Below are 24,047 nucleotides of genomic sequence, written 5' to 3' on the forward strand. Positions count from 1 at the left end.
AATCACACTCAACCTTTTCGTGTGATCTGGCTGTTGGTAATTAACACTTTGCATCCAGGATTGCAGGAGAGTGAAATAATGTAACCAAACAAGCTTTTGACACGAGTTGAACACTAACAGGATACAACAAAGCTAGACCAACAGCAATCTCAGCTTCTCATTTTATGTCACAGTTTACACATTAAGCATTAAATGATTCCATTGTTTTATCAAGACATGTGATTGTAGAGGTTATGATTTCAGCATAAAAATGGCTCCGAATAAAAAACTACATTGTGCACGTTTTGACCTATAGATTTCAAAACATATTTCGCCTTGTTTGTATACCATAAATTGGAATTCTAGTCAATTCCTTTGGGTGAAGTTTCACTTTGGCAATATGTTCCTGACAGGCGTTTCTCATTGAAAACCTGCTTCTATTGCCCTACCAGTTATTTTGCAGCCAAGTATATGTTTTATGAGGTTTTCACAAGATTATTTGTGCAATGTCAGAATGGTGTTCAGGAGAATATGGCTTTGACTGCTGCTGTAATTCAGTGCCCCAAAGCAATTGAATGTGTGTGCATGCTTGCGTGCAAAATTTTACCTCTTAACATTTTGATCTAAAATCAATCCCAGATGAACAATGTGATTTTGTAATATCCCATCAAAACGAAAGATGAGACAAATAGTGTAAAAGAAATTGATCGTCTTTGACAGAACAACTGTCAAATTATGAAATCTATATTTGTTATCGGCATAAATATGTGAAAGGTGTATTTATTCACTTATTTTGGGGGAAGGATATAATTTGTATTTCTTCAGCCTTGTTTAAAATATATATCTAATTGAAAGGATAATCTGAAAAAAATGGAAATTGGGTGTAATGACGTAGTGGTCGGCATGATGGAGTGACATGTTATCATGACGGTTGTCATCCTCCCTATTCTGTTGGTTGAAGGGGGGGGACCCACTTGACAAGGCGCAAAGTAGGATATGGCAACATTTGGGGAAGGAATAGTTTCCTTGCACGCATGACAGAGAGAGCCTTTTGTCTCCTCCAATGTTGGCAGGATGGATCCAAATCAAATCAAATTGTTGCACGGGTGGCAAATGTTGTTCTTTTCATAAATTATGCACTTCCGTTTCACTCTATGAGATAGATTTTCTGCGAGTGGGATTGAATTGCATCTCATTTAATAATTAACGATGCATTCGTTGTGAGATCGTATAGAATGTGACAGTATGATGATGATGAAATCGGAAGTTGATCTTTCATCTATGAATGAAAATGATGTGTTATTAAAATGAATCAGCATGGAAATGCTTCTTCGAATGAAGTGTTTAATATCAAGCTAATTATATCAAAAGTAATTAATGATAATGCAAATTGAGAACTCGAATTAAATATTGACAATCACATTTGTATGTTCCATTCTCTGAATAATAAGACAATGCAAATTAAGCTTTTGTATACTGTCAATTACCAAAGGTTTGCTTATTGCAATAACTGCAAAGTTATAAAAAAAAGAAATCCAAGTACACACGACAAAAGCATGAGATAACTAAGCTCATACACTCAGAAAAAAGGTAATTCATGAGACATCACTGCCGCACATGGTAAATCAGGAGGATTTACTGCAGCCCAAAACAGCAGATTACATTACAACCTCAAGCACTGCACACAGTTATCTGCATTGTCGTTGAGCCTAAATGAAGACATACGCTGCGATTTAATGATCTCGCTTAATCCATTTTGTTTTCGCAATCTTTAGAATAATTAAAATGTTTAATGCAGTCAAGGGAATTACCCGCATCGCGGTGGTAACCGTATCTTTGTGCGGAGGCCACCGCTGTCTTCTTCAATAGAAAATGGGAGCCCCATTGCAGCCATGGGACAATTTAGAGTAATCATTCGTCGGGGTCACTGCTAATGGGTGAAGTATACGAGTAGGAAGCAGCATGTGCACCAAGCGCAGTCGTGGGGACAAAGCAAGAGGCAATGTATGGAATCCTACAATCTCATTTACACTCCGAAATAATTTTGACTTAAAGCTTTCGTGACTGCAGGAATGTTTTACTTCTCTCTTTTTCGCAGCATGCTTGTTATGTTACAGGTTGAACATTATGTGTCGTACTATGCTCCAAGTGATATGCACATTCAGGATGTTGAACTATCCATGGTGTGTTATGTAAAAATTTGTTTCATGAATTAACCACAAGCTTCATGATTTAAATGAATTAACAATTTTTGTAGTGAAATTGAATAAAATAATCTTACATTTGGCAGAGCACAATATTATTCATCATTGTGATGCTTGAAATACGTAATCATATACCATTTAAGACATCAGTCTCACTAAAGAGCTATATTGGATGTGATCTTGTGTGGCCTATGCAGTGGGAAGCTGAGTCACTATTCAAAATGATATACTATCAGTTCGAGTAGAGTTTATCCGAGATATATAGGTCATCGTCATCATCAGCCATTGTCTATCCATTGCCAGACCAAGGCCTCGCCACAGTCTCGCAATGCAACAATCCATCCAGCACCTGCACACGTGTTTTTTTTCATTGCTCCATCTCCATCCCCTTGGAGATGTTCCCTTCTTTAGCTATCACTCCGTCATTGGTCTCGATCACAAATGATTATCCCTTCCAGCGATGCGTCCTGCCCAAGCCCCGTTTATTTTATTCACAGTAAATGCGACGTCTCATCTCATTGCATGACATCAAGTTCCATAAATATGCTGATGATACTCAATTGTACACCGCAGTGAAGTCAAAGTTAGATGTGGAGAACCGCAGTAACCTCGAAGGTTGCACGCGAGCGGTGCACGTGTGGTTTGCATGAAACAAAGTGCTGCTTAATGCACAACAATCAGAGGTCCTGCTGGTTGGCATTAAGGCTCAGGCGAAAAAAATTGTGGAAGAATCATTGTGTGGCGGTCGCAGACACTAGGATTCCGTTTTATACACATCTCAAGAGCCTTGGCGCCATACTCGACCAGAATATGTCGTTTGATCACCAAAATATAGTCAGGTTCTGAAATTTTCATATCGGGGCTCTCCGGCACATTCTACCACTATTGAATCGTGACATAGGCAACACGGTGGTGTGTAGCATAGTATCGTCAAGGCTTGATTATTGCAACTCACTACTCTACGGTCATTCTGGCTAAAACATTACCAAGCTGCAGTGTGAACAAAATTCTTTGGCACGTGTGACAGATACTGCAAGATCCAACGCTCACCGAGCTTCCGGTTGCCGAACAAATACATTATAAGGTGGCACTCATTGCACACGAATTGCTTGCCACAAATGAACCACAATACGTTGCTGATCTCGTCAAGGACCATAAACCATCATGCATACTCTAGGTCATCCTCGCAGTGGCTTTTGGCTAGTCATCGAACAAAGACGGTCTGCATTGCATGTGCTTCTGCGGCCATCTGAAATGCTCTTCCATCGGATATTAGGAAGCCACTGGAGCTATGCACTTTGACATCTGTATTGAAAACGAATTTCTTTAGAACCGCTTTTTGGGTTTTCGTTTGTTGTCCTTCCACCGCACCTTCAATTAGCATGGTTGACTACGTGTCGTGTGAAATACTTTTAACATACATACGTTCGCATTTCTGATACACACGTGATAACAATGAATATACAACCGATGGAGTGACCTGATTCACTTTCCATTTTAATCGGCAATTTAACTTGATTTTGAAAGCCTAAGCTTGTTGGATGGTGTGGTGGGTTGCACCAGAGAATTTAGTGATTACATGTATCATTGGAACTGTACATCCCAAGAAGGATCTATTATTACCTGAGGTATCCGTCACTGTGCTGCATCTATGCAGCCTGAGATACAATTATTACAAATGCCCTAACGGACGTCATGAAGATTACATCCACATCCCACTGTTCTAAGTTCATTGAGACATCAGTGAAGCCAGTGGATTGGTAAATGTGGGTTTATTTCATACCACCCTCGGAGTTAGGGTTAACGATGTTCATTGCTTATTTTTAAACATTTAGTAGCACGGGTGAGTGCTTATTTGGGAGTGCAAATATTGATTTCACGCACATCAATCCTGAGACAATCACTGCACAGTCTAATCCTTTGTATTTAAATTAAAGCAGTGAATCAAATAAAAAGCCATTTGAGTTGGCAGGCAGACTGAGAAATGTTACAAAACGGGTATTGGCAGTTAACAACGTTAAGGGAATGCTCTGCTTTGTGGTCTGCATATAGGACGGCGTATTCATATACATCGTCATGGTAACAGCAGAGTATAGTCACCAGTGAAAATGTTAGAATGTTTTATTTCTTCATAAATACAGGTTTAAATGTGATCCATGTGAAAATGTAACCATACATATACATTGCGTTACAAGCCCATTGAAAATTGAAAAGATTGCACCGTTATCATGTGACATCTATCAAATTAATATTTTAGATTTAAAATAATAATGCTGTAATCCAGTTGAAGAGCACCAATAACAGCACAAGTATTCCAATTATTATTGAATCCATATTTAATATGACACATTATCCACTTCTTATAACATTGCCGATACAGTGTCTAGCACGCTGCATTTTGAAATTGAACCGTATGGCGGCACCCCGGGGTACCACAGTACCCCGGCTCTCGCATAATGTCCGTGATAGTCATTTTTTGTCTATTGATGGTAGGGAATGCGGCAATCGACTCATTTCGACGAGCTGTACACGATGCAAGTTTCAAAGTTGCATTTTTCGGTAACGGATTTTTTAATGGTAATGTTTGGCGTTTCGACATCGCGGAGTGTGGCACTGATTTCGGATTGATTGGTACCCCAGTCGCGGAGTTAAGTACACCCCTGGAAAAAATAGTGTCCCAGAAATAAAATATTTAATTGCCTCGGGCATGTTGCATTATTTGGTACCCCGGGTACCGCCGTAAGGATCAATTAGTGTTTTGAATTTGATTCCCAGCCATGGCGTCACAAGACAGCGAGAGATGGCAACAGCTTTGGAAAGTTTCACATTCAGTAGTGGAAAGATCATGGCTGACGATGATATTGGAGATGACTTGTTTTACACGTGCGCTATTTGAAATTCAACGCAATGAATTTATACGCACGCATCAGTTAAGTAAACATTTTCACGGAAAATAAATTCCAAAATTGATTCTCTGGATCACTCTGGAGAGAACGTTTCAGACTTCATGTCATGGCCAAAAGCACCAAAATGGAATGTCGGTTCACGGGCCAAATCCAATTACGCACCCAGACGTTTTGGCTCATTGCCTGACATAAGGAACTGACCAAATAATTTGGTGATGGTTTTCAAGATTCCTTCCATCTTTCAGAGATCTTTTTTTCCATTTCCAAAACGCGCTGAAGAGATGTTTCTTGATTTTACACCTGTTCATACACACATTCACAATGTAGTCTCTCTTCGAATATACACCTAACAATAACGATGCATTGCATGTCATATTTATCGAATAATGTTTCAGGCTTATAATGTAGTTTATACTTTATTGCTCAATGTGTTCTGCATAAGCAGTGTTTAATATCAGCTGGAACAGTCTGGAATGCCGTTCCGGGAATTGTTTTGGCGTGCCACATTCGTCTCGCCTTATTTAATCCTTTATATATATATACACATATGTGTGTATATATGTTTGTAGCCTATATTCCTATGAAGAGGTTTATATACGTATATACACATATAAAGATCCCCCATATAGCCTTAACAGACCGAAGGGGCAAGTGCTGTTAGCGAGCACCTATGAAGGCCAGAACGGTACACGAGGGGGTGGGTGACCAGCACCATGCTCGACCGCCTTTGTCTCCCTAGTGGCAATGTTTACACACCACACCACGTACTCATTTGAGGCTGAGTCGACCTAGGGGAGGCCCGGGACTGGTTCAGATAACCGTCACTGGTGTTGGCCGTGAGCAGGAATCGAACTCGTGTCGCCGGGTTCATAGCGCAGCGCGCTAACACATATATGTATATATACACATATATTTATATAAACCTCTTCATCGGAAGAAAGGCTACAATTATATAGGATTATTGTGGATTGACATGCCTTTTAGTTTAGTGCTAGTGGCTTATGCCGATAATCCATACTCCAAGCCAGCCCGACATCGTTGCGGAAAATATTGAGTTAAAAATTAATCCCTTTTCTCATTTGTATCTTATTGTATAATATAAATGAGCAAACCCATTTTCAAATAGGTTAATTAGCCCTGAGACTTGTGTGCAATGACATCATCATCACCTATGAGCAATCCACTGGCAGATGAAGAAGGCTTCTTTAGGCCATCGCCATCTCTGCACTAATCTTAAAAAAAAATCCCATTTTCTTTGATGGCCACTTCACGGAAAATGGCATAAAATTGTTAAAAGTTGCATTGCTCATCGCGCCTTCCATTGGTCCCACAACACCTCCGCAACTCCAATTAGCATGGTTGGCTACGTGCGGTGCAAATAAATTCAACATGTGAAAAATAAGAATTAGGTTTAACCCTTTCTGGCAATAAAACAAGTGTTAAGATGTTCAAACACCAAATAGATATCTTTTGGAAGGAATCAAGTTTGCATTAACCGCACTACTTGTTTGTGGTGAACTTGCAAACAAACATGCTCTGATACAATATATCCATTTTATTTTAAACTGATTGACCTACACCAGAGACAACCTTCTTTATTGCCTAGTCCCACCTGTGTCAGACCAGTTCAACATACAGTAACATGCATACCTCGAAATCACTTGAAAAGTCAACACCTGACCTTCAAGATTTGTTTCGCAGTATTAATGTTGCTGCTTGTTTACCCGGGAAACCCTCACTGAGACTTGCGACTGTTTTTTTTTCTTTCCGGAGGGTCCTGCCAACTTTTCGCAGTAGGGGGCGATCATTGCTGTACTCCAATTTAAGTAAAGCGAAGGTAGTCTTTACATTTTTGCACATTTAATGAGCCATGACATCATATGTATCAGCAGAGGCAGGCTTGCTGTAATGGAATTCCAGTTTGACGCACATTTATGGAACACAGCTCAAAATAGTCATTGCGGCAGAATATAAAATGTCACGCAATTTTATTTTACTTCATCTACTTTAGTATTAATTGTGCTCGTTTCTCCTGAAAATCTTCACTGAACCTCCTGATTGTTTATTTTTAGGAAGCTCCTGCCAATATTGTCGTGTAAATTGCAATCTGAACCATTACGGGGGCACACAATGCCCTGCTCTTGCGAATGACGTCACGGGATCTTGAAGGTCCACTGTGACGCAGGCGGCGCGTAGAATGTTTACGGTTCATCCACACCGCAGTGATATTGGATTTGAACGGTGAATGCGCAACCAGTCACCTGGCCGCGTCGAATTCACCATTTTTGTTTTCACTACTATTTTTGTTCCTCCACATTTAGTTGTTTTGCTGCTTCTGTCAGTTGTGCGATGGCCACCGTGTCAGTACCGCGTGCCAGTAACCCGTGCGTCAGTGACGAGGATAAAATACTACCGGGGTGCGAAGTCAACCTGAGTCTCATCCACTCTACAGCCAAGCGCACCTGTCAGGGCTCTCGGCGAGGCAACATGTGAAGTCTGTCGTCGAAGATTAAATTGGAATGTTATATATAAAACAAAAATGTACGTTCATGCATATGCACGTGTGCGTATATATTCTCACTTGTCGCAGAAAGTTCTCACACGGTAGGAGGTAAATGAGCATAACAGCTGGTGACAGGCTTTCCTCTTTCTGGTACACATTATACCAGAACGAATGGCTGACCGTGTGAAGCTATCCTTCGAAACAAAGAGGCGCACGCATCGGTCGTGCCAAATGCCATACCTCACGCCGAAAACCCGCATTAGCATTTGGCCTTGCGCGTGAGAAAGTTTCGGTCTTGCACGCCACGTTTAAGTCTGAGCCAAACAGGTGCCCCCCCCCCTCCCCCTGTGCCCGTTCCAGTGGTATAAATGCATCTGGAGGACCTGGCTGGAAAGAGGCGTCAAACTGGAAGGACAGAGCAGAGACCCATTGAAAGTATAATCGAAGGAGTAATGACGAAAGGACCCATTTACATTTAAAAGTCAAAAGGAATCTCAACGAGCGAAGGAGAAACAATTGACCACATTATGTTGCCGACAGCTGCCTCCCTGCTGTTGTTCTTGTTGGCTCACCTGTGTGTCGCTCAAGACGAATACGTGGAGGTGAGCGCCAAGCCCGTTTCCCATCCCACCATCGTAGCCACTGCCTCGGTGCCCGTAGCCCAGACAATGGGGCCACGCTCCGAGGGCGGCGGTCACAACAGAGAGGTCGTCGTAGACAACAAGACGGTTAAAGATGCCACCCCCAAAGGGAAGCAGCCAGATAGGAATGCGCGTAAGCACAAAGAACCGGCCAGAGAGAAAACGAAATCAACTAGTTATGGCCAGGTACTTGCTGTCTATTAGACACACGCTTTAATAGTATTACAACAGTTGAATTGTGTTTGGGAGTTGTAGACTGCATTTAAAATACATGTTTGTGCTGAAAGCTTTTTTTGGGAATATGCTGTTGTATGTGAACAGTAATTAAAGTAGGTGTTGACAAATTGTTATTATTTCATATACTTTGACCATGTTTCCAGAATGAAACGTTTATTTTAATGTAAATGCACTGTAATTAAATGGATTCTGTTTACTTAATCAATATGGCCATTGCAGCAAAATCATTGCACCTTTGACTGGGCCATTTTATTAAATTGGCTACATTGACGTGCGCTTTGTTCTAATGTGCTATTTAAAAGGTAGGTAATTATCTTATTTTCCTTACTTTTGAAAATAAATGTAATGGCAACAATAACATCTCTCCCCACCACTAAGCCACGTGTGGACTGCCCTTGCAAGTATAAAAAAAACACATCCTTCTGAACATTTTGATTGACAATCCATTACATTTTAATTGCAAAGCGAAAGCGCGCTCTTGCAACGTGCGCAATGCCTGGAGGGATGTGGAGCGATTGGTTCTGTGGGGAGACTTTGCCCATTTTCCCTAGGACACAGAGCATGCTGTAGATCGGCCCCATGGGCCAGACTGTGGACGCTTCCTGGGTGCGCCTGGCCCACGTGGATACCCAGGATCAATGGGCCCTCCCGGCATTCCAGGTAATGTTTATTGAACTTCATTTTCAGTGTGTTTTCTCCTTCATATACGTATACATTTATTCCTTCACACTTTGTAAAATATCTTGCAGTTCGGTGCATCTTTGCAGTCACACGTGTCCAATTGATTGACATTTTGCAAATGGTTTTTGAAAGGCTGCTGAGGAAAGTGGATCGAGAAAATAAAAAGCGTTTTGCCCTGCTCACAAATGAGACACACGACGACCCCAATTCCCATTGCATCGTTTCAGTCTCAGAATTGGATGCATGCGGCAGGGCAATAAAACAACGTGATTACAGAGCCGAAAATCAAAAGTGTTATTCAACTCTGAAAGCCTCAGGGGCAATCCGCTGTGTGGTGATTGGCTCGATAATTTGTAAACAAAAATATTTTTTGTTTTCTTTTCTTTTCCCAAGGAAATCACGGAAATAATGGCAACAATGGTTTGCCCGGCAGAGAGGGTTCAAAAGGTGACAGGGGTGATAAGGGGGACCTTGGAACAAGAGGTGAGAGGGGCGTATCGGGTCCCAAGGGAGAAAAGGGGCAGGCTGGCGTGCCATCAGAGCTCAAGGTAATTCTCCTTTGAGCCACTTTTTGAGAGGGCAATTTGCCGCGAGCACTTTATCAATAATTCATAGGAGCGCCGCTCAAAAAATAGAACCGTTAATATTTTATCCATCTAATAAAACGTGGCGCAGTGATTGATCTATTTGCGGTGAGTGGTTTATTGTAAAGAAAGGAAACATTGCACAAAATCGTAGAAGGAACAAGGCATTTGTAATATATATATATAGCCTACGTGTTGATCGTGTGTAATAGTTGACATTTCAGTGCACCAATAATTGCTTCCTAAATGGGCATACATTATCAACTCATAAGTGACAGCTTTGCGTAATCAAAATCTATACACGGTATATGTGCGTCTGTAATTATGCAAGTTGTGACGCGTATTTATGTGTTCCCATTACAATTTGTAACCGGAAGATAGCGTTCATGGCTTCCATGGCAACCCACTTCACGAACCAGAACAGCGGCATCATCTTCAGCAGTGTGGAAGCCAACCTCGGAAACTACTTTGACATCATAACCGGCCGCTTCAATGCACCTGTAACCGGTAACGCATCCCCCTGACCGGCACAGCCTCACATTATTGAATACAGCTTTTCCCTCGCTTTTTGTGGGCTTGGTTTGTGCGATGTCGCGTATACTGGGCTAACATATTTCTACAACAAAATTGGTTTGGATTCACTCATGGGGGCCATGCGGTCAGACGTGGGACAACGTTGCGTGTTGTACTTTGTGCGCTACTCGGGCAGGCAGCTGTCTAGTGCGGTGCATTTTGGGTTGGGCGACTGTGTTGTCCATGCTGCACGATTTCGCTTTGTGCACTCTTTTTTGGAACACATTTACCGCATAAAACGGGGGAAACCAGGTGTAGGTGCTTTCACCACGGGGTTTGTGAGCAGTACAACTGGGGTGACAAATGCTACCATTATCCACACCATGGGCATTATCCATCATGAGCAGGCAGCTTTGTGTATATATCCACTATTTTCTGTTTTATAGCGACACATCCTATTTTTTTTTATATTCCGTGGATGTTTAATATCACATGGATTTTTCTTTTTCCGAAACGATACAAACATACTTTGGTAAAGCGACCACCGTAAGCTTTCTAGCATACACATTTGTAATCTAGAGATATAATTGTTCAAAAAAGTAACTATTAGCATTCGTCACCCTATGTTGTACCAATAAGTAATTCTTGGGCAATCACTCAATAACCATACAGAGTACTGTTTGGGGGTGGAGCAGTGGGCACAGCAGTTAGTACACCGCACTCTGGCTCCGGTGACCTAAGATTTCCAGTCACAGCGAACACAAGTGGTGAGTCATCTGAAACAGTGTTGTTTCCCACTTTCACCAACTTGTACTGTGACCAATGTGGTGAAGTATGGTAAAACATGCCGGATGACCGACACGGTGTGGGGAAGCCTTCATCCAGCAGTGGATTGACAATTTATTATTTGGAACATTTGCATATGACTGCCTCTTTGATAATGCAGTAATAATATTAAATCATGATGAATGTATATCCACCTCCTCTTTTCCTGCGATGGATGTTCCACAATAGTCTGCAGCGTTTTGAGATGCCGTTGCATTTAGTAGCCTCTTTAAATCCGAATTGTATTTTATATCTATTCGAAATGGTTAAGTAATGTAACATCGCTTTGTTTAACGTGCTCACAACCATCACATTTATGGGCGACTCGTGGAATTTTGGCAACACGTTCAAAGGGAAATTGAGAATAATTCCCCACCCTGAGAGCACTGTGTGTGAAAGCAATTCGAATTCACCGTCGACGACACGTGTGCGACAACGCTGCCTCTTTACGCAGGGGTGTATTACTTCACGTTCAACATGCTCAAGCACGAAGACGTGGAGGAAACGGTGGTCTACCTCATGCACAACGGCAACACGGTCATCACTTTGTTCAGGTGGGGATGAGTCACCGCCATGAGTTCTGTGTGGTATAATATACTATCTGCGAGATCATTAACGTCGAAACATGGTGTCTGTTTATATGGCGGCGCCTAAACGCGACCCGATCTCGCGATGATGTCCAGATCAAGTGCGTATATTACAGAGAGAGAGGGAGAGAAAAAAAACAGACTGTCATAGGAAGAGAAAAATAGGAAGCTTTGTTGAACTTGAATAAGGGCAGGGAGTTGACAGGACAGATCAGTGGGGAAGGCAGTTCAAGGCCACGGGGGGCAACAGATCAGAATGAGCAACGACAGCAAATGAACCCCAGTAAACCGCTGGGCAGGAGCCATGCATCAACAAAACACTGATTTATTGATTACAATATGTACCTAACTTTTGTTTCTGCCGATAACTGTTACTAACTGTCCCCTATCTATGAAGTTGTATTCATGTACAACATGTGATTATTGTTTTTGGGTGGTTCTCTGTGCGTGTTTTACATTGCCTTGAGATGTAGCTGCATTTAGATACTGGTTTCATCGATATTTGATTTATTGTGTATATATATATATATTCACATTAGAAATATCCCAAATTGTCCTGTGAAAATATACCCAAAATGGTATTGGACACATGTAAATTGCTTCAGAATTTCAATCTGATATGTTTCATATACAGAAATCAAGTGTAATGAAGCAGTAATTAATTAAAATGTAACAGTTATCTAACAGCACTTGTCGTAATTGCCAACTCATTATCTGTACCACATTTATTTTACTAAATATAATTGATCGTGACTAAGTGAAAATTACGTGCGAGCAATGTTTAATATATTACGATTCAGCTCATTAAATCAAGTTTGCATGTTGTATTTCACTCGGGACTGCATATGATTCCGAATAGATAGCTGTGTGTTCCTGGAGACAGCACTCACACTGCTTGTTAAATTAATTTCTCGACATAAGCCTGGTGTTCAAGAAAGTGTTCAGAAAACAAAATGCTTGCGCATGTCACGGCTGGCAAAAGAGCCTCCACTAAACATGAGCTCCAGACAGCCCCTCTAGAGGGTGCTGTAAAGAGGGGTACTATAATTCCATGCTGATCAAATGTCTCGGAAGAGGTGAAGGTACCTACACTTTACCCCACCACACACGTCCTGCTGATCGACTATCTGCGAAAGAACGTAAATATTCTGCATTTCATACAGAATAAGGACACTGTCCAGTTATACAAACATTAAAAGTGGGGAATGCACACTATAATAACATAATTGTAGAAATTGGGCAATAATTTAAACATGCAAAATAATATTGCGTATATTGACGATTATATGGATCTCACCACGTGATACTAAAAAAATTCTGAAATTAGTGAATGATAAAAAATAGACAAAGGAACATTGTTGAATATTTTGTGCGAATCGTGTAATCGATAAGCCATTTCAATAACATTTATCACAACTTTAATTGAAGGTAAAGTTGTCCTGAGTCTGGATTAACTGGAACATATTGGCAAGTCGCGTTCAATAAATGGGGTTGAAATGTTCCCAGCCTATGGGAATGTGACCGATTGAAGTGTGCTGCTCACTAATTCGATGAGAGTGTAGGGCAATGAACGATGCAGTCGTGCATTCCATCCTCTCTTGTTGGTGGGACTTATGTAAGTTATGGACTCTGGCTTGATGGGCCATGATGGATTGTTTGAGTAGTCATCCAAATGATCAACATAGGCGTGCAGATATTTAAATGATTGAAATCATCCCAAGGATATTTTTCGTTGAAAACTACTGGGAAAAAAAATCATTGAATTAATTGGCTTTGTTAATCGTTCACGAACATTGTTTGTCATTGAGCCGGATAACGCTTCTACATTAATGTGACTATAATTTTCATTATCTGTTCTCCATATTTAGAACTATCAGCAGGTGTAATCAACAATAATAATACTTCACATCCCTTTCACTACGGGATGGAGGCATCCACACCTTATTGATAATGAGGGTTGTTTGACCATACTTCACCACGCTATTCAGTGCGGATTGGTAAAAGGGATCGTGCTAATTGAATCATCCTCATAGCATTCGTAGGCAAGAAGGTGAAGCGAGCGGCTCGAAACTTGGGGTGGGGGAGGGGGGGGGGTTGAGAGAGGGGTAGGGGGGCCTAACCCACTCACCCTCACTGTCTATATTTCTATTCAGTCAAAAATATGTTCTCACAATATTCAAAACCAGTAATGGATTTTTCCTCAAAGTCCCCCAATTTGGTGAACATCCATAGGCGTACGGACGATGTGCCGGATGAGCATCAGTTCAGCGACTCGGCAAACGCGGTTTTGGTCACGTGTGTTCTTTGCAGTAGCACTGCTGCAGTTCGAGACGGCTGCACGCGAAGTGTCTAAATTAGCACGATTAGGCGATGGGCGTCGCAGCCCTTCGTCTAGAAACACGTGGTGGGAATTGCAGAGCAGAGCTCACGATAGACAAAAGCAGATTGCGTCATTTCTCATTGTTGGGCATTTGACATTTGCTTAACGCCGTGTTGTGTCCCTGCTGAGTTTTGTATGCCTCCCCTTTAAGCAAGTTCACGCTTCGGAGTAGAATGGAAGTGAGGTCACCAGGTTTATAGCACACGCTGAACCACTGCAACGCCACTCCACCCCATCAGGACGTGTATAGTTCCACAAATAGCACACATTCTGCTAACACTCTTGGGTTACACATGTATATGCTTTTATTAGGCTGTGTTTTCCGTACGGCCCGATTGTATTACTCGTTGGAAATTTTGAGCACTACATTAACTTTTCCTCTCTTCTGTCACCCATCTGCATCATATCTTGATTCTCGGTACCCCATTGACTCAGCTCATCTGTGTGTTGTTAGCTAGCTGCCAGAGACAGACACCTCTTGCCAGATCCCAAATAGACAGGCAATTAAGATAAACATCATCTCATTACGTGCATTCCCGTATGGAGACATTTTGCAATGATACACGCTTTCTGATTTTCTCATTTATATATTTATCACATACATCTCTGATAAATTTAGATCGGGAGGTGAGGTGTGGTGGCAGGTCAAGCTTATCCTTGTGTGGCCTGTTCATCTATTACACTGGTCAACACACTTTTTCTGGCATAAGGTATTCTAACGGGTTTAAGGTAATTTTGGGGTGCTGATTCCAAATCTGGCATCAGTTTTTGTCTATCACATCAGGTTTTTGAGATATCAAATATTGCATTTTAAATAAAATCTGCAGAAGAAAAATATTAAATAAATGTGGATATCTACATAAAATTATATTATAAACACACTATCCTAAAAATACAGCACCATATTTTAACACTAAAGCAGTCACTGACTCGCAACAACTTGCAATCATAAGTGACAGAGTTAATTTCGGGTAAAATCAATGAAAATGGGGTATGCTGATAGCATAAAAATGAGATGTGATAGAGCAAATCTGAGATCAGATTTGGAATCAGCACCCTGAAATTAGTCTAAAACAGCTGCAAAAGTCTAGGCTAAAAAAACCGTTTTTTTTTTACCAGTGTTATATATCCCACAAAGTGAAGTGCAAAACTTACATCTTTCGTTAATGGTCCCCAAACATTCCGTGTTTTCACAAGTGCACCGAGACACAACTGAAGGGGACTCCCATCAGCAACAAGGCCCAAGTGTGGCACACATTCTCTTCGTATTTTTTCCCCCTTACATTCCAAATTTTCTATCGACGTCATGTCACGAGGCAAATACATTTTCCATTCAGAGCTCTGACCAGTGCAGCATTCCATGCCACAGAAAGGGCCCTGCAGATTGTGTCACTGAACTACTGTACTTTTCGCTCTCTTCAAAATACCTATTTGTACACAGAAGGGGCACATCTTTTTTATTCGTTCTGCCAAAAAAATTGGTATTTTTATGTGTTCTTGCAAACGATGATAAATTACGTTACTAACTAACTTTACAATTACGTGCTTTTTAGTGTAGTTATTGGTGGCCAATCTGATACCATCAACTCAATGCCCTTACGAACCCAGTTTAATCAAGGGTGGTTGCTCAGATTTGAACATAGGATCTCAGCTGTGCACGCTAAGTGCTTTCAAACAGCATTAGCTCCCTGGGCTACACACACATTCTCTTTGATGTTTAGTGAACACTTACAAGATGCTTTATAATGATTTACCATTTAAACTGTTTTAAAAGTAATTCACAAAAGCCCATAGAAAATCTACATTTCCATTTGCAAATTGGATGTGAATTACGTGTTACACAGAATCGTTCATTTGAAACCATTTATTTTTGCACGTTGTTTCTGGTTTAATGACAGTATAGGGACTTTAACATCCACTTTATAAATGATTCTGCATTTTGGTAATTTCCAATATGAATTTCCAGGTGGCTATAGTAAGGCCCACTGAGCTGTATAACTATTTTTCAGAAGCGACATGGCCACAAATGATAGCCCAACGAAATGGCTTATGATGTGGAAATTTATAGCAGCCAAATACTCTAAACGCATGTTTCTAAATGTGGAGGGAAAAACCGGAGCACCCGCAGGAAAATCCACCCGACCACGGGGAGAGAACAAGCTCCAGCCGGTACAAAATTCTCTGGCACGCGTCGTGATGGGTCCTGCAAGATCCAATCATGTCTGTCCGGTGCTCGCCGAGCTGCATTGGCTTCCAGTTGCTGAACGAATACATTATATGGTTGTGCTCAATACACACAAAGTGCTTTCCACAAATTAACCATAATACCTTGTTGACCTCGGCAAGGGGCGTAAACCATCATGCAAACTCTGGTCATCCTCGCAGCAGATTTTGGCTAACCATCTAACAAAGATGGTCACTGCATCGCGCACTTTCCGATACGCTTCTGCGGCCATCTGGAACGCTCTTCCCTTCCGATATTAGGAAGCCACTGGAGCTATGCAGTTTTAAGTCTAAATTGAAAACGCATTTCTTTCGAATTGCTTTTTGTGTTTCGTCTATTGTCTTTCCTCTGCACCTCTGATTAACACGTACGGTGTGAAAGAAGTTCAAAATACATATACAACGTGCAAACTACAAATATACAAGAGGCGTCAGGGTCGGGATCAAACCCACGACCTCCTGTATACCGGGCGAGGTAGTTAACATATCACCACCATGACACCCCTAGAATTAGGAGTGGGGAATCAGAATACCAGGCCATAAAACTGCGAGGGACATTCAACAATTCTGAATATAGAGTATAAGGTTTACCGATTTTTTTTACAGATTATAGAAAATATAGAAAATGTACATGAAAAAAACACACGTATGATCCCCGTGTTGGATAAATTAAAGGGGTTGAGGGGGTCCAGGTGGGTCAAAGGTCAAAGTGGCACTGCTGATATCCCGACCTCGAATCTGGGTTTCAGCCGCTCGTGATTAAACCGGACTGTCAAAGTTGATGGTCTCAGCCCGGTCTGTAATGACTGCACGACAAAATCACTTGTTAAGTTTGGTTTTGCACTTAATTTGGCTTTATTTTTGCATCGGACAATTATAAATACACCTAAAATGTGTGCAACACTGAGCAAACGGCTCCCTTCAGGCAACTGCTACTCGTTGACAACGAACGCTCTCAGGGCACAACCTTCAAACATCTGGCCAGCACCAGATTTAAAACATCACTGTCCGGTTTAACGGGAGACAATGTGGCACATGATCTCCGGCGGCTGTTTGGTGTTTTGTGTGTGTGTGTGTGTGAAAAAGCCACTCCATTTATGCAGAAACAAACATTTTATTTGACATTTTACTCGCATGGGGATTTTATAGTATTATAAAGCAGCCTTTGAATCACGAGACGGGTTACACTGAAACGATTCAGTTTTACACAACGAATATCTGTGCTTCTTTGTTCATCTTGCCCATTCACTATATACTTTCATGATTGTTTGCTTATCACCTTCAGGTGCAGGAATTCTAAATAGATCAATACAGTACACACCCAATTCTAAGAGCAATCTTTATTAACCTCCTATGTTGACTGAGTGTATTGCGAGAACATTTGACTAACACACAAACACATAACACCCGACTGACGTGAGGAATATCATGGGATGTTCCTGTCAACAAACATGCAGTTGGAACACCATCTGCATGTTTGAATTGGTCTTGTGTGACATTAATATGGAGATGAATTAAGTAGACACTAACCAGCGTGGTATAGTATGGTCAAATAATCTCCATAACCAATACAGCCGGGGGGGGGGGGCTAATCCAACAGTGGAATTAGAAAAGGCTTATGATGTCTTCATACATAGCGTTAAATGAAGTGAAACTCTAAAAAAATTTTCACGAGACAATATATTGTTTTCAAGGTTGTCAGCTATTCTGGAGACCATCAGTCAAGTACACAAGGCGCACCAATGTCCCCTTTCAACATCTCAAGAGTCAAATGATCTTCACGCCAGCCATGCAATATGGATTGTCTGTGAAGTTATAAAACGCTCACGTGAAATAGCCCGAAGGCATGAGCATACTGAACTGTCAGCAATACCTGTAAATAAATAACACATTGACATTTTGCTCATCAACATTCCATAACAACGACTCAAAGACAAGTACATCATAAAGATGGTTTATATTTATTCAGAAAATATAGAGTTTTAAGACAATTTTCAAAGGAAGTTACTGCACGTGGGATGTTTTACCAGTCCCTTGTTAAGGAGTGTTTTGCATGTGGGAGAAAACAGGACTGCCCAGAGACAATTCCACTTGCCCTGCTCGTCTCCTGGCCACTTCACATCGCAGTGCATTTCGCAGCTTCACAAACACATACCATCCACGGACTCGAGCCTCCACTGCACTCAATTACAGACATGCAATACTGCGCCAGGAGTGTGATTTCTAAAAGCGGCCCCAAGTTCAAGACACTATTTGTATGCAAATCAAACGCCACTTGCTAAATATACCAAGCGATTCTGCAGTGGCAGTGCTTCTTCCCGTGCAACTCAGTTGAGAGGTTTTCAAAGATTTCTGAATTATTATTATTATTACCTCTCCAGTAGACGTCTAATCCCTTAACACTGTCACTGCAGGGGGGGGGGGGGTGGCCCTAATTATGCCTAATTTCAGGCGGAAGGATCACTCACTTCTCCACGCACCTGTGCAAGCCAAAATAGCTCTTATTAAGTTAAGGCCGTCAAGTGCACGACCTGGCTTTGCCTTTCCCGTGCAGCATCTCCATTCGCGGCATGAACACCGCACTTGAATCAGGCACTTCATCAGCCAGCCGACGTGCACTTCGCCTCAACATGGCTCCAACGCCGCCGTGTCCCACCCCCACTTCCCTGGTGTGCAGCTACGAAGTGAAGGGGAAGCACGACACAGCTGGGAATAGCGCTGTGCTGCGGCTCAAGGAAGGCGACGAGGTGTGGCTGCGACTCGGCAACGGGGGAATTCACGGAGACCACCAGCGCTTCTCCACCTTCTGCGGATTCCTCCTCTTTGAGACCGCCTGAGCATCTCCGCAACAGCATCGTTTTTTTTATTTCGTCTGCGTCCTTTTCCTTTTGTATATTCTTTTGAGTCGAGGTAAAGTGTATGCTCTTTTGTAGCCGCTTAGAACAAATTCAATTAAACGTGTATTTACTCGAAAGCCAAATAAATGGCCGGATACATTTTAGTCTACCAAAGCAATAATGCAAGTGTAACATTATGGTCAGTTGACTTGCATACCTGATGCTTAAATTGCATTTGGATGTCATTTAATATCAATGTTTCTCCTAGTTTGGAACATTACTTTTAAACAAACATTTAAATTAATGTATAGACTTAGCATTGTATTAAGGCCAGCATACTTCGGCCCACAGTCAATAAGGTGTGTTTATAATTTTAGCCAAATATGCTGAAATCTCTGGAACATTCTCTTATATTTTCCAGTTAACATTGTGAGGCTAAAATGTTTTTAATTTTCTGCATAGTTCTGATTGACAGGATTGTATTTCTGTATGCGGTGTTATTTACATTTCATGAATTCATGGATAAATTGATGTTGCTATAGCTACCGTAGCAATCTGAGCATTTTCGTAACAATGTACACTACCACATGTTTACTTCTTCCGCAATAAAATGTTTTGGATACAAGCTGGCCGCCTCGTATATTGCTCATACGAAAGAAATATGAAAGAAATAACGCTGTTGGGAACGCATCCCCATAGATACAATAGTATAACGATCTCTTTTAGCACCGATTCGATTCACGCTCACTTCAGGAACACATTGTGAGCGCAAAGCGAGGTCTGCCTGTACTGTACTTGCATTTTTGTATTATAAGTTGTAATATAACATATACAGCATTTTGTAGAGTTCAATGAGAAAAAAAGCGATTAAACAAATTAATCTGATTATTTGCTCTGGCGAAAGCGTTTATAACACAGGGGTGAGCCATGCAGCAGAAATGTAAAACAGTTGCATTTTGTCAAGTTATGTAACTGTAGTAGCAGAACACACGTGCCAACAAGCACAATCGATTGATTTTGATAATGTTGAAGTTCTGTGCAAAACTAGACTAATTCGAGAATCTATCGAAATTTAGAGAATTGAAAATAATTGTAACCGTTCTGATAATTACAGTCTTAGTGCTGCTTTGAAGCGAATTATCAAGTAATACACTGTTTAACTGCATGCCTATCAAGGTCACCACACGTCGATGGTGATTAACTGTGAGCAGACGATAAAAGATATTGCGATTTCCTGCACACAAAAACGGCGGGATGTACAGGCTTGGTGTGCATGCATAATTTGCATGCACAATGTTGATGATTTCCCTTTGAATGACTCAACCGGTAATGTATATCTGGCCTTCGCACCTGATTGGCTCACAAGTGACGATATCACATGTATCCCTCGATTTAAGACCGAAGCAGGAGGATTTCTCCACAACCCTGGCCGCATGCCTGATGATGCTAGTTGCAATTACTGGCGAAACGTCGTACTCGAATTGTAAATGTTGTGGGTTTACTTTCCAACACAAACCTGAATAATTGGCTGTCTTGGTGGTGGCGGGTTTAATGATACATTTATACTTATGCGATCTAACCCAAAACACTTCTGATGGATATTGGTCACGAAAGTCTACGTTGTTAAACGTAGTACTGACATGTTTTGTATTTTACAGTTTAAAATGCAATATTGAACTCGTTAGTCATCAGTCTCGTTTTTGTTCACGTGTTTGTTAATCGACGGGTCTCGTGTGGTGGGGTTAAGTGTGGGTGCTCACACCCATTCCAAGACGTCTGGCCAGCATGATAAGAGTAGACTCGCGATAATTGTTTTTTTACCCTTCTATTTGGCAACAAAACTGACACCTGTTTTACAAGGAGTCATGTTTGCATAGACCACAATACCTGCAGTCATAATGCAAACAAAAAACATAACTCTGATAATGTATGCACTGTCCTTGAAGTTGATTGGTCCACACCCGAGACAGCTTTTCTTAGAGCCTAGTCTCACATGGGTTGGACCAGATGACGCCAAAAGGCGCACAACTCAAAGACAATGCACCATCAGAGTATGAGAGCTCGGGGTAAGCATTTACACCATTGGAACCTCATTTGCCAGTAAAAAATATGATAATTGGGTTTTTACCCTTCTATCTGGCGACAAAACTGACACCTTTAAAAAAAAAACAATTATCATATTTTTTACTGGCAAATGAGGTTCCAATGGTGTAAGAGTAAGCTCATCAGAGAGGAGTGGTGCGAGCAAGACACTGCAAGGCGACATCTTTACGTATTGTTATTTCTTTATTGTTTCCATAACTTACATTGTTTTTGAGATGTGTGAATTGTAATTTCCTGTAAAACTCAAGGACAATGCATTTTAAGCATTTTAAATGTCTGATATCCTTCTCTGAACATTCAAGTAAAAAATAATTTAGATTAAAACATCCTTATTTTGGATATTAGAGGTACTAGATATGGTACCAGTGACCAAATCGGGATTCTTTACTCGTGCAAATAAGCTAAAATACTTGTCAATTGCAACGATGAACACCACACTTCAATATGTTTTTGTTAATTAAGTGTTAAGTAAACAGCTCAGTGTCAAGGTTAAACCGAATCGATATTCATTTATTTTGGCAAGCTGATGGTTTTCTGATATTTGGGATTCATAATCACGGTACAGTTGTGTGTCAGGACCTGTAAATATAATTAACTGCACATCTGAGTGTGCCTGGAGGGCACGCGATGGTCAATAATTTTTCATGCACAACAGCTTACAAAAAATAAAAATCGCGAGGGAAAAACGCCTAGTAATGTCCAATAAAAATCAAGGTTTAACATTGCCTTTGAGACAACATGATGCATTTCAATGTAGGTGTGTTAGGCTCCTTTAATACACCTAAATTGTTCAGCAAAACAATTATATTAAAGCGTGTGTTCTGAAAAATGAACGGTCAAAAAATGGTGATCCAATCACGTGAGCTTTTGTGCAAGTTGACACGCTACAGACAGAGAACACCACCAGGTGGTGGTGGCTATGCACTTGGCCTGTGATCCAGCACTGCAGAGGTGAGGGTTGACAGGTCACCGCACAAATGTTGTGAAACTCCCTTCCCATGTACGTCGGGGAAGTGCAATACCCTGACTTGCCAGGGTAAAGCCACAACATTTACAATCTGAGTAATTACTGGCTAGTTGTAATTATTGGTGAAACGTCGTACTCAGATTGTAAATGTTGTGGCTTTGCTCTCCAACACACCGGTGTGCTGTACTAGTAACGAATTGTCATGTTCTCTTTACGTGACAAAAACCTAACTATTTGGCTATGTCGGGTGGTGGCGTGTTTAACGACACATTTATATATTTAAGCGATCTAACCAAAAAACCTGTATTATGGTCTAATAACCTAGGTTATCACGAGTGCGCAAGAAGGCAACACAGCAAGTTGACTTATCGCCATCTATTTCCATCTGTACGGGGATAGAGTGTTGCCTCCTCTTGCACAAGGCACAGGTTTTCTCCGGGTGCTTTTGTTTCCTTCCACTTGTATAAACACTCAGTAATTGGCTGAAAACATGTTCAAATCATATCCCAATGCAGGATGCATCTGAAAAAGACTCCTACGACTCCGTGTGGGTTTTCTGGATAATATATACAAAGAGGCCATGTGATGTATGCAGCCACTGACTTCAGATCATGTACACATAAACATGGGCACATGATTATCACAAAGACAACGCCACTTGTACAATATTTGATATGATAAAATAGCCTTTGTGCCCGCTAAATGAATTGCATTGTGGGTTTATGGTGAAACGCAAGGATTTTTTTTGCAATTGGTGGATGTTATCATATTTAAATTACCTAATGTCACCGCATATTCTGTTCACATCTTACTGATACAATATTTCCATGAAATGTTATTCAGATTAACGGGCAGTAAATGTTAATCCCGTGTTTGCCTAGCAAAGCAAATTTAACAAGACTGTATAGGCGTACCGATGATATGTTGTGGAAGCAGCATTGAGTGAGAGAATGTGACTTCTCAGACTGCAGGTTTAGCAAACAAATGAGCAAATGAGGTGGATGTGTAAAAGATCCCGAAAAGACCTGACAGCATGAAAAACTAGCAATAAAATCACTCTTGTCACTACGCAATGGGGGAAAATGCCACATGAAGTTTACGTAAGTTATATACTTTACATTGCTTTTTATTTACTTACATTCTACACTCAATAATACAATCGGCCAAACATCCCAATATAGCATGATTTTCCTGAAAAGTAGTCTTGAGACTCAATGAGGCTTTCCTGGATAAATAAAAGACATTATTATTACTCTGTCACATGAAAAAAAATATTCCTCTTGTCACGATAATAATAAGTAATGTAAAAATGCACAGCCGTTTGCCATTCCACTACTAGATGAAGGCCTATCCAGAGTTTTTTGCTGATGAGTGTGAAATGGTGAAGATGGGTTGGGATAGGTGGGGGAAGAATTGGTTCATATTTTACTTATCACCAATGTTCGACGTGGCTGGGAATATAATTAGAAGTGCTGGGTCCATAATGCAGTGCAGTGCACTAAACCACTGCACCACAACATTTGTCTCCTAATGGGTGGGAAATAAAGTCTTCAAATTGCATCTGGCAGGCAGCATTGTGTTGTGGGAAAGAGGTTTTTCAGAGCGTCTTTAGAGTCAACTAGCTGTACTACCCGGCTTCGCCCGGGACTTGTATCCACCACGCCCGGCCGCCTTTGTCTCCCCAGTGGCGATGTTAATACGCCACACCAGTTACTCGTTTTGAGGCTGAGTCCCTCCCTCACCACTCTCCCTCCCTCACCACTCTCCCTCCCTCACCACTCTCCCTCCCTCACCACTCTCCCTCCCTCACCACTCTCCCTCCCTCACCACTCTCCCTCCCTCACCACTCTCCCTCCCTCAGCACTCTCCCTCCCTCA

The 24,047-nt window shown here is 41.3% G+C and overlaps 1 protein-coding gene across 1 annotated transcript; it reads left to right on the forward strand.

The window, feature by feature from the left end:
- The first annotated feature begins 7,960 nt into the window (after positions 1-7,960).
- Positions 7,961-19,725, forward strand: LOC133343768 (complement C1q tumor necrosis factor-related protein 3-like). The gene is made up of 6 exons (XM_061553586.1): positions 7,961-8,419; positions 9,022-9,130; positions 9,545-9,699; positions 10,113-10,242; positions 11,528-11,627; positions 18,941-19,725. The coding sequence occupies exons 1-6, from the start codon at positions 8,120-8,122 to the stop codon at positions 19,098-19,100; spliced, it is 954 nt and encodes a 317-aa protein (XP_061409570.1). The 5' UTR covers positions 7,961-8,119; the 3' UTR covers positions 19,101-19,725.
- Positions 19,726-24,047: the final 4,322 nt, after the last annotated feature.

Source organism: Lethenteron reissneri, chromosome 18 (assembly GCF_015708825.2).
Source record: "Lethenteron reissneri isolate LAM-NWPU_2019-01 chromosome 18, ASM1570882v1, whole genome shotgun sequence".
Classification (NCBI taxonomy): domain Eukaryota; kingdom Metazoa; phylum Chordata; class Hyperoartia; order Petromyzontiformes; family Petromyzontidae; genus Lethenteron; species Lethenteron reissneri.

Coding starts and splice junctions, on each gene's coding strand:
- LOC133343768 (XM_061553586.1), top strand. CDS start 8,120: ATGTTGCCGACAGCTGCCTCCCTGCTGTTGTTCTTGTTGGCTCACCTG. Junction 9,131..9,544: donor GGGCCCTCCCGGCATTCCAG/GTAATGTTTATT, acceptor TCTTTTCCCAAG/GAAATCACGGAAATAATGGC. Junction 9,700..10,112: donor GCGTGCCATCAGAGCTCAAG/GTAATTCTCCTT, acceptor TGTAACCGGAAG/ATAGCGTTCATGGCTTCCAT.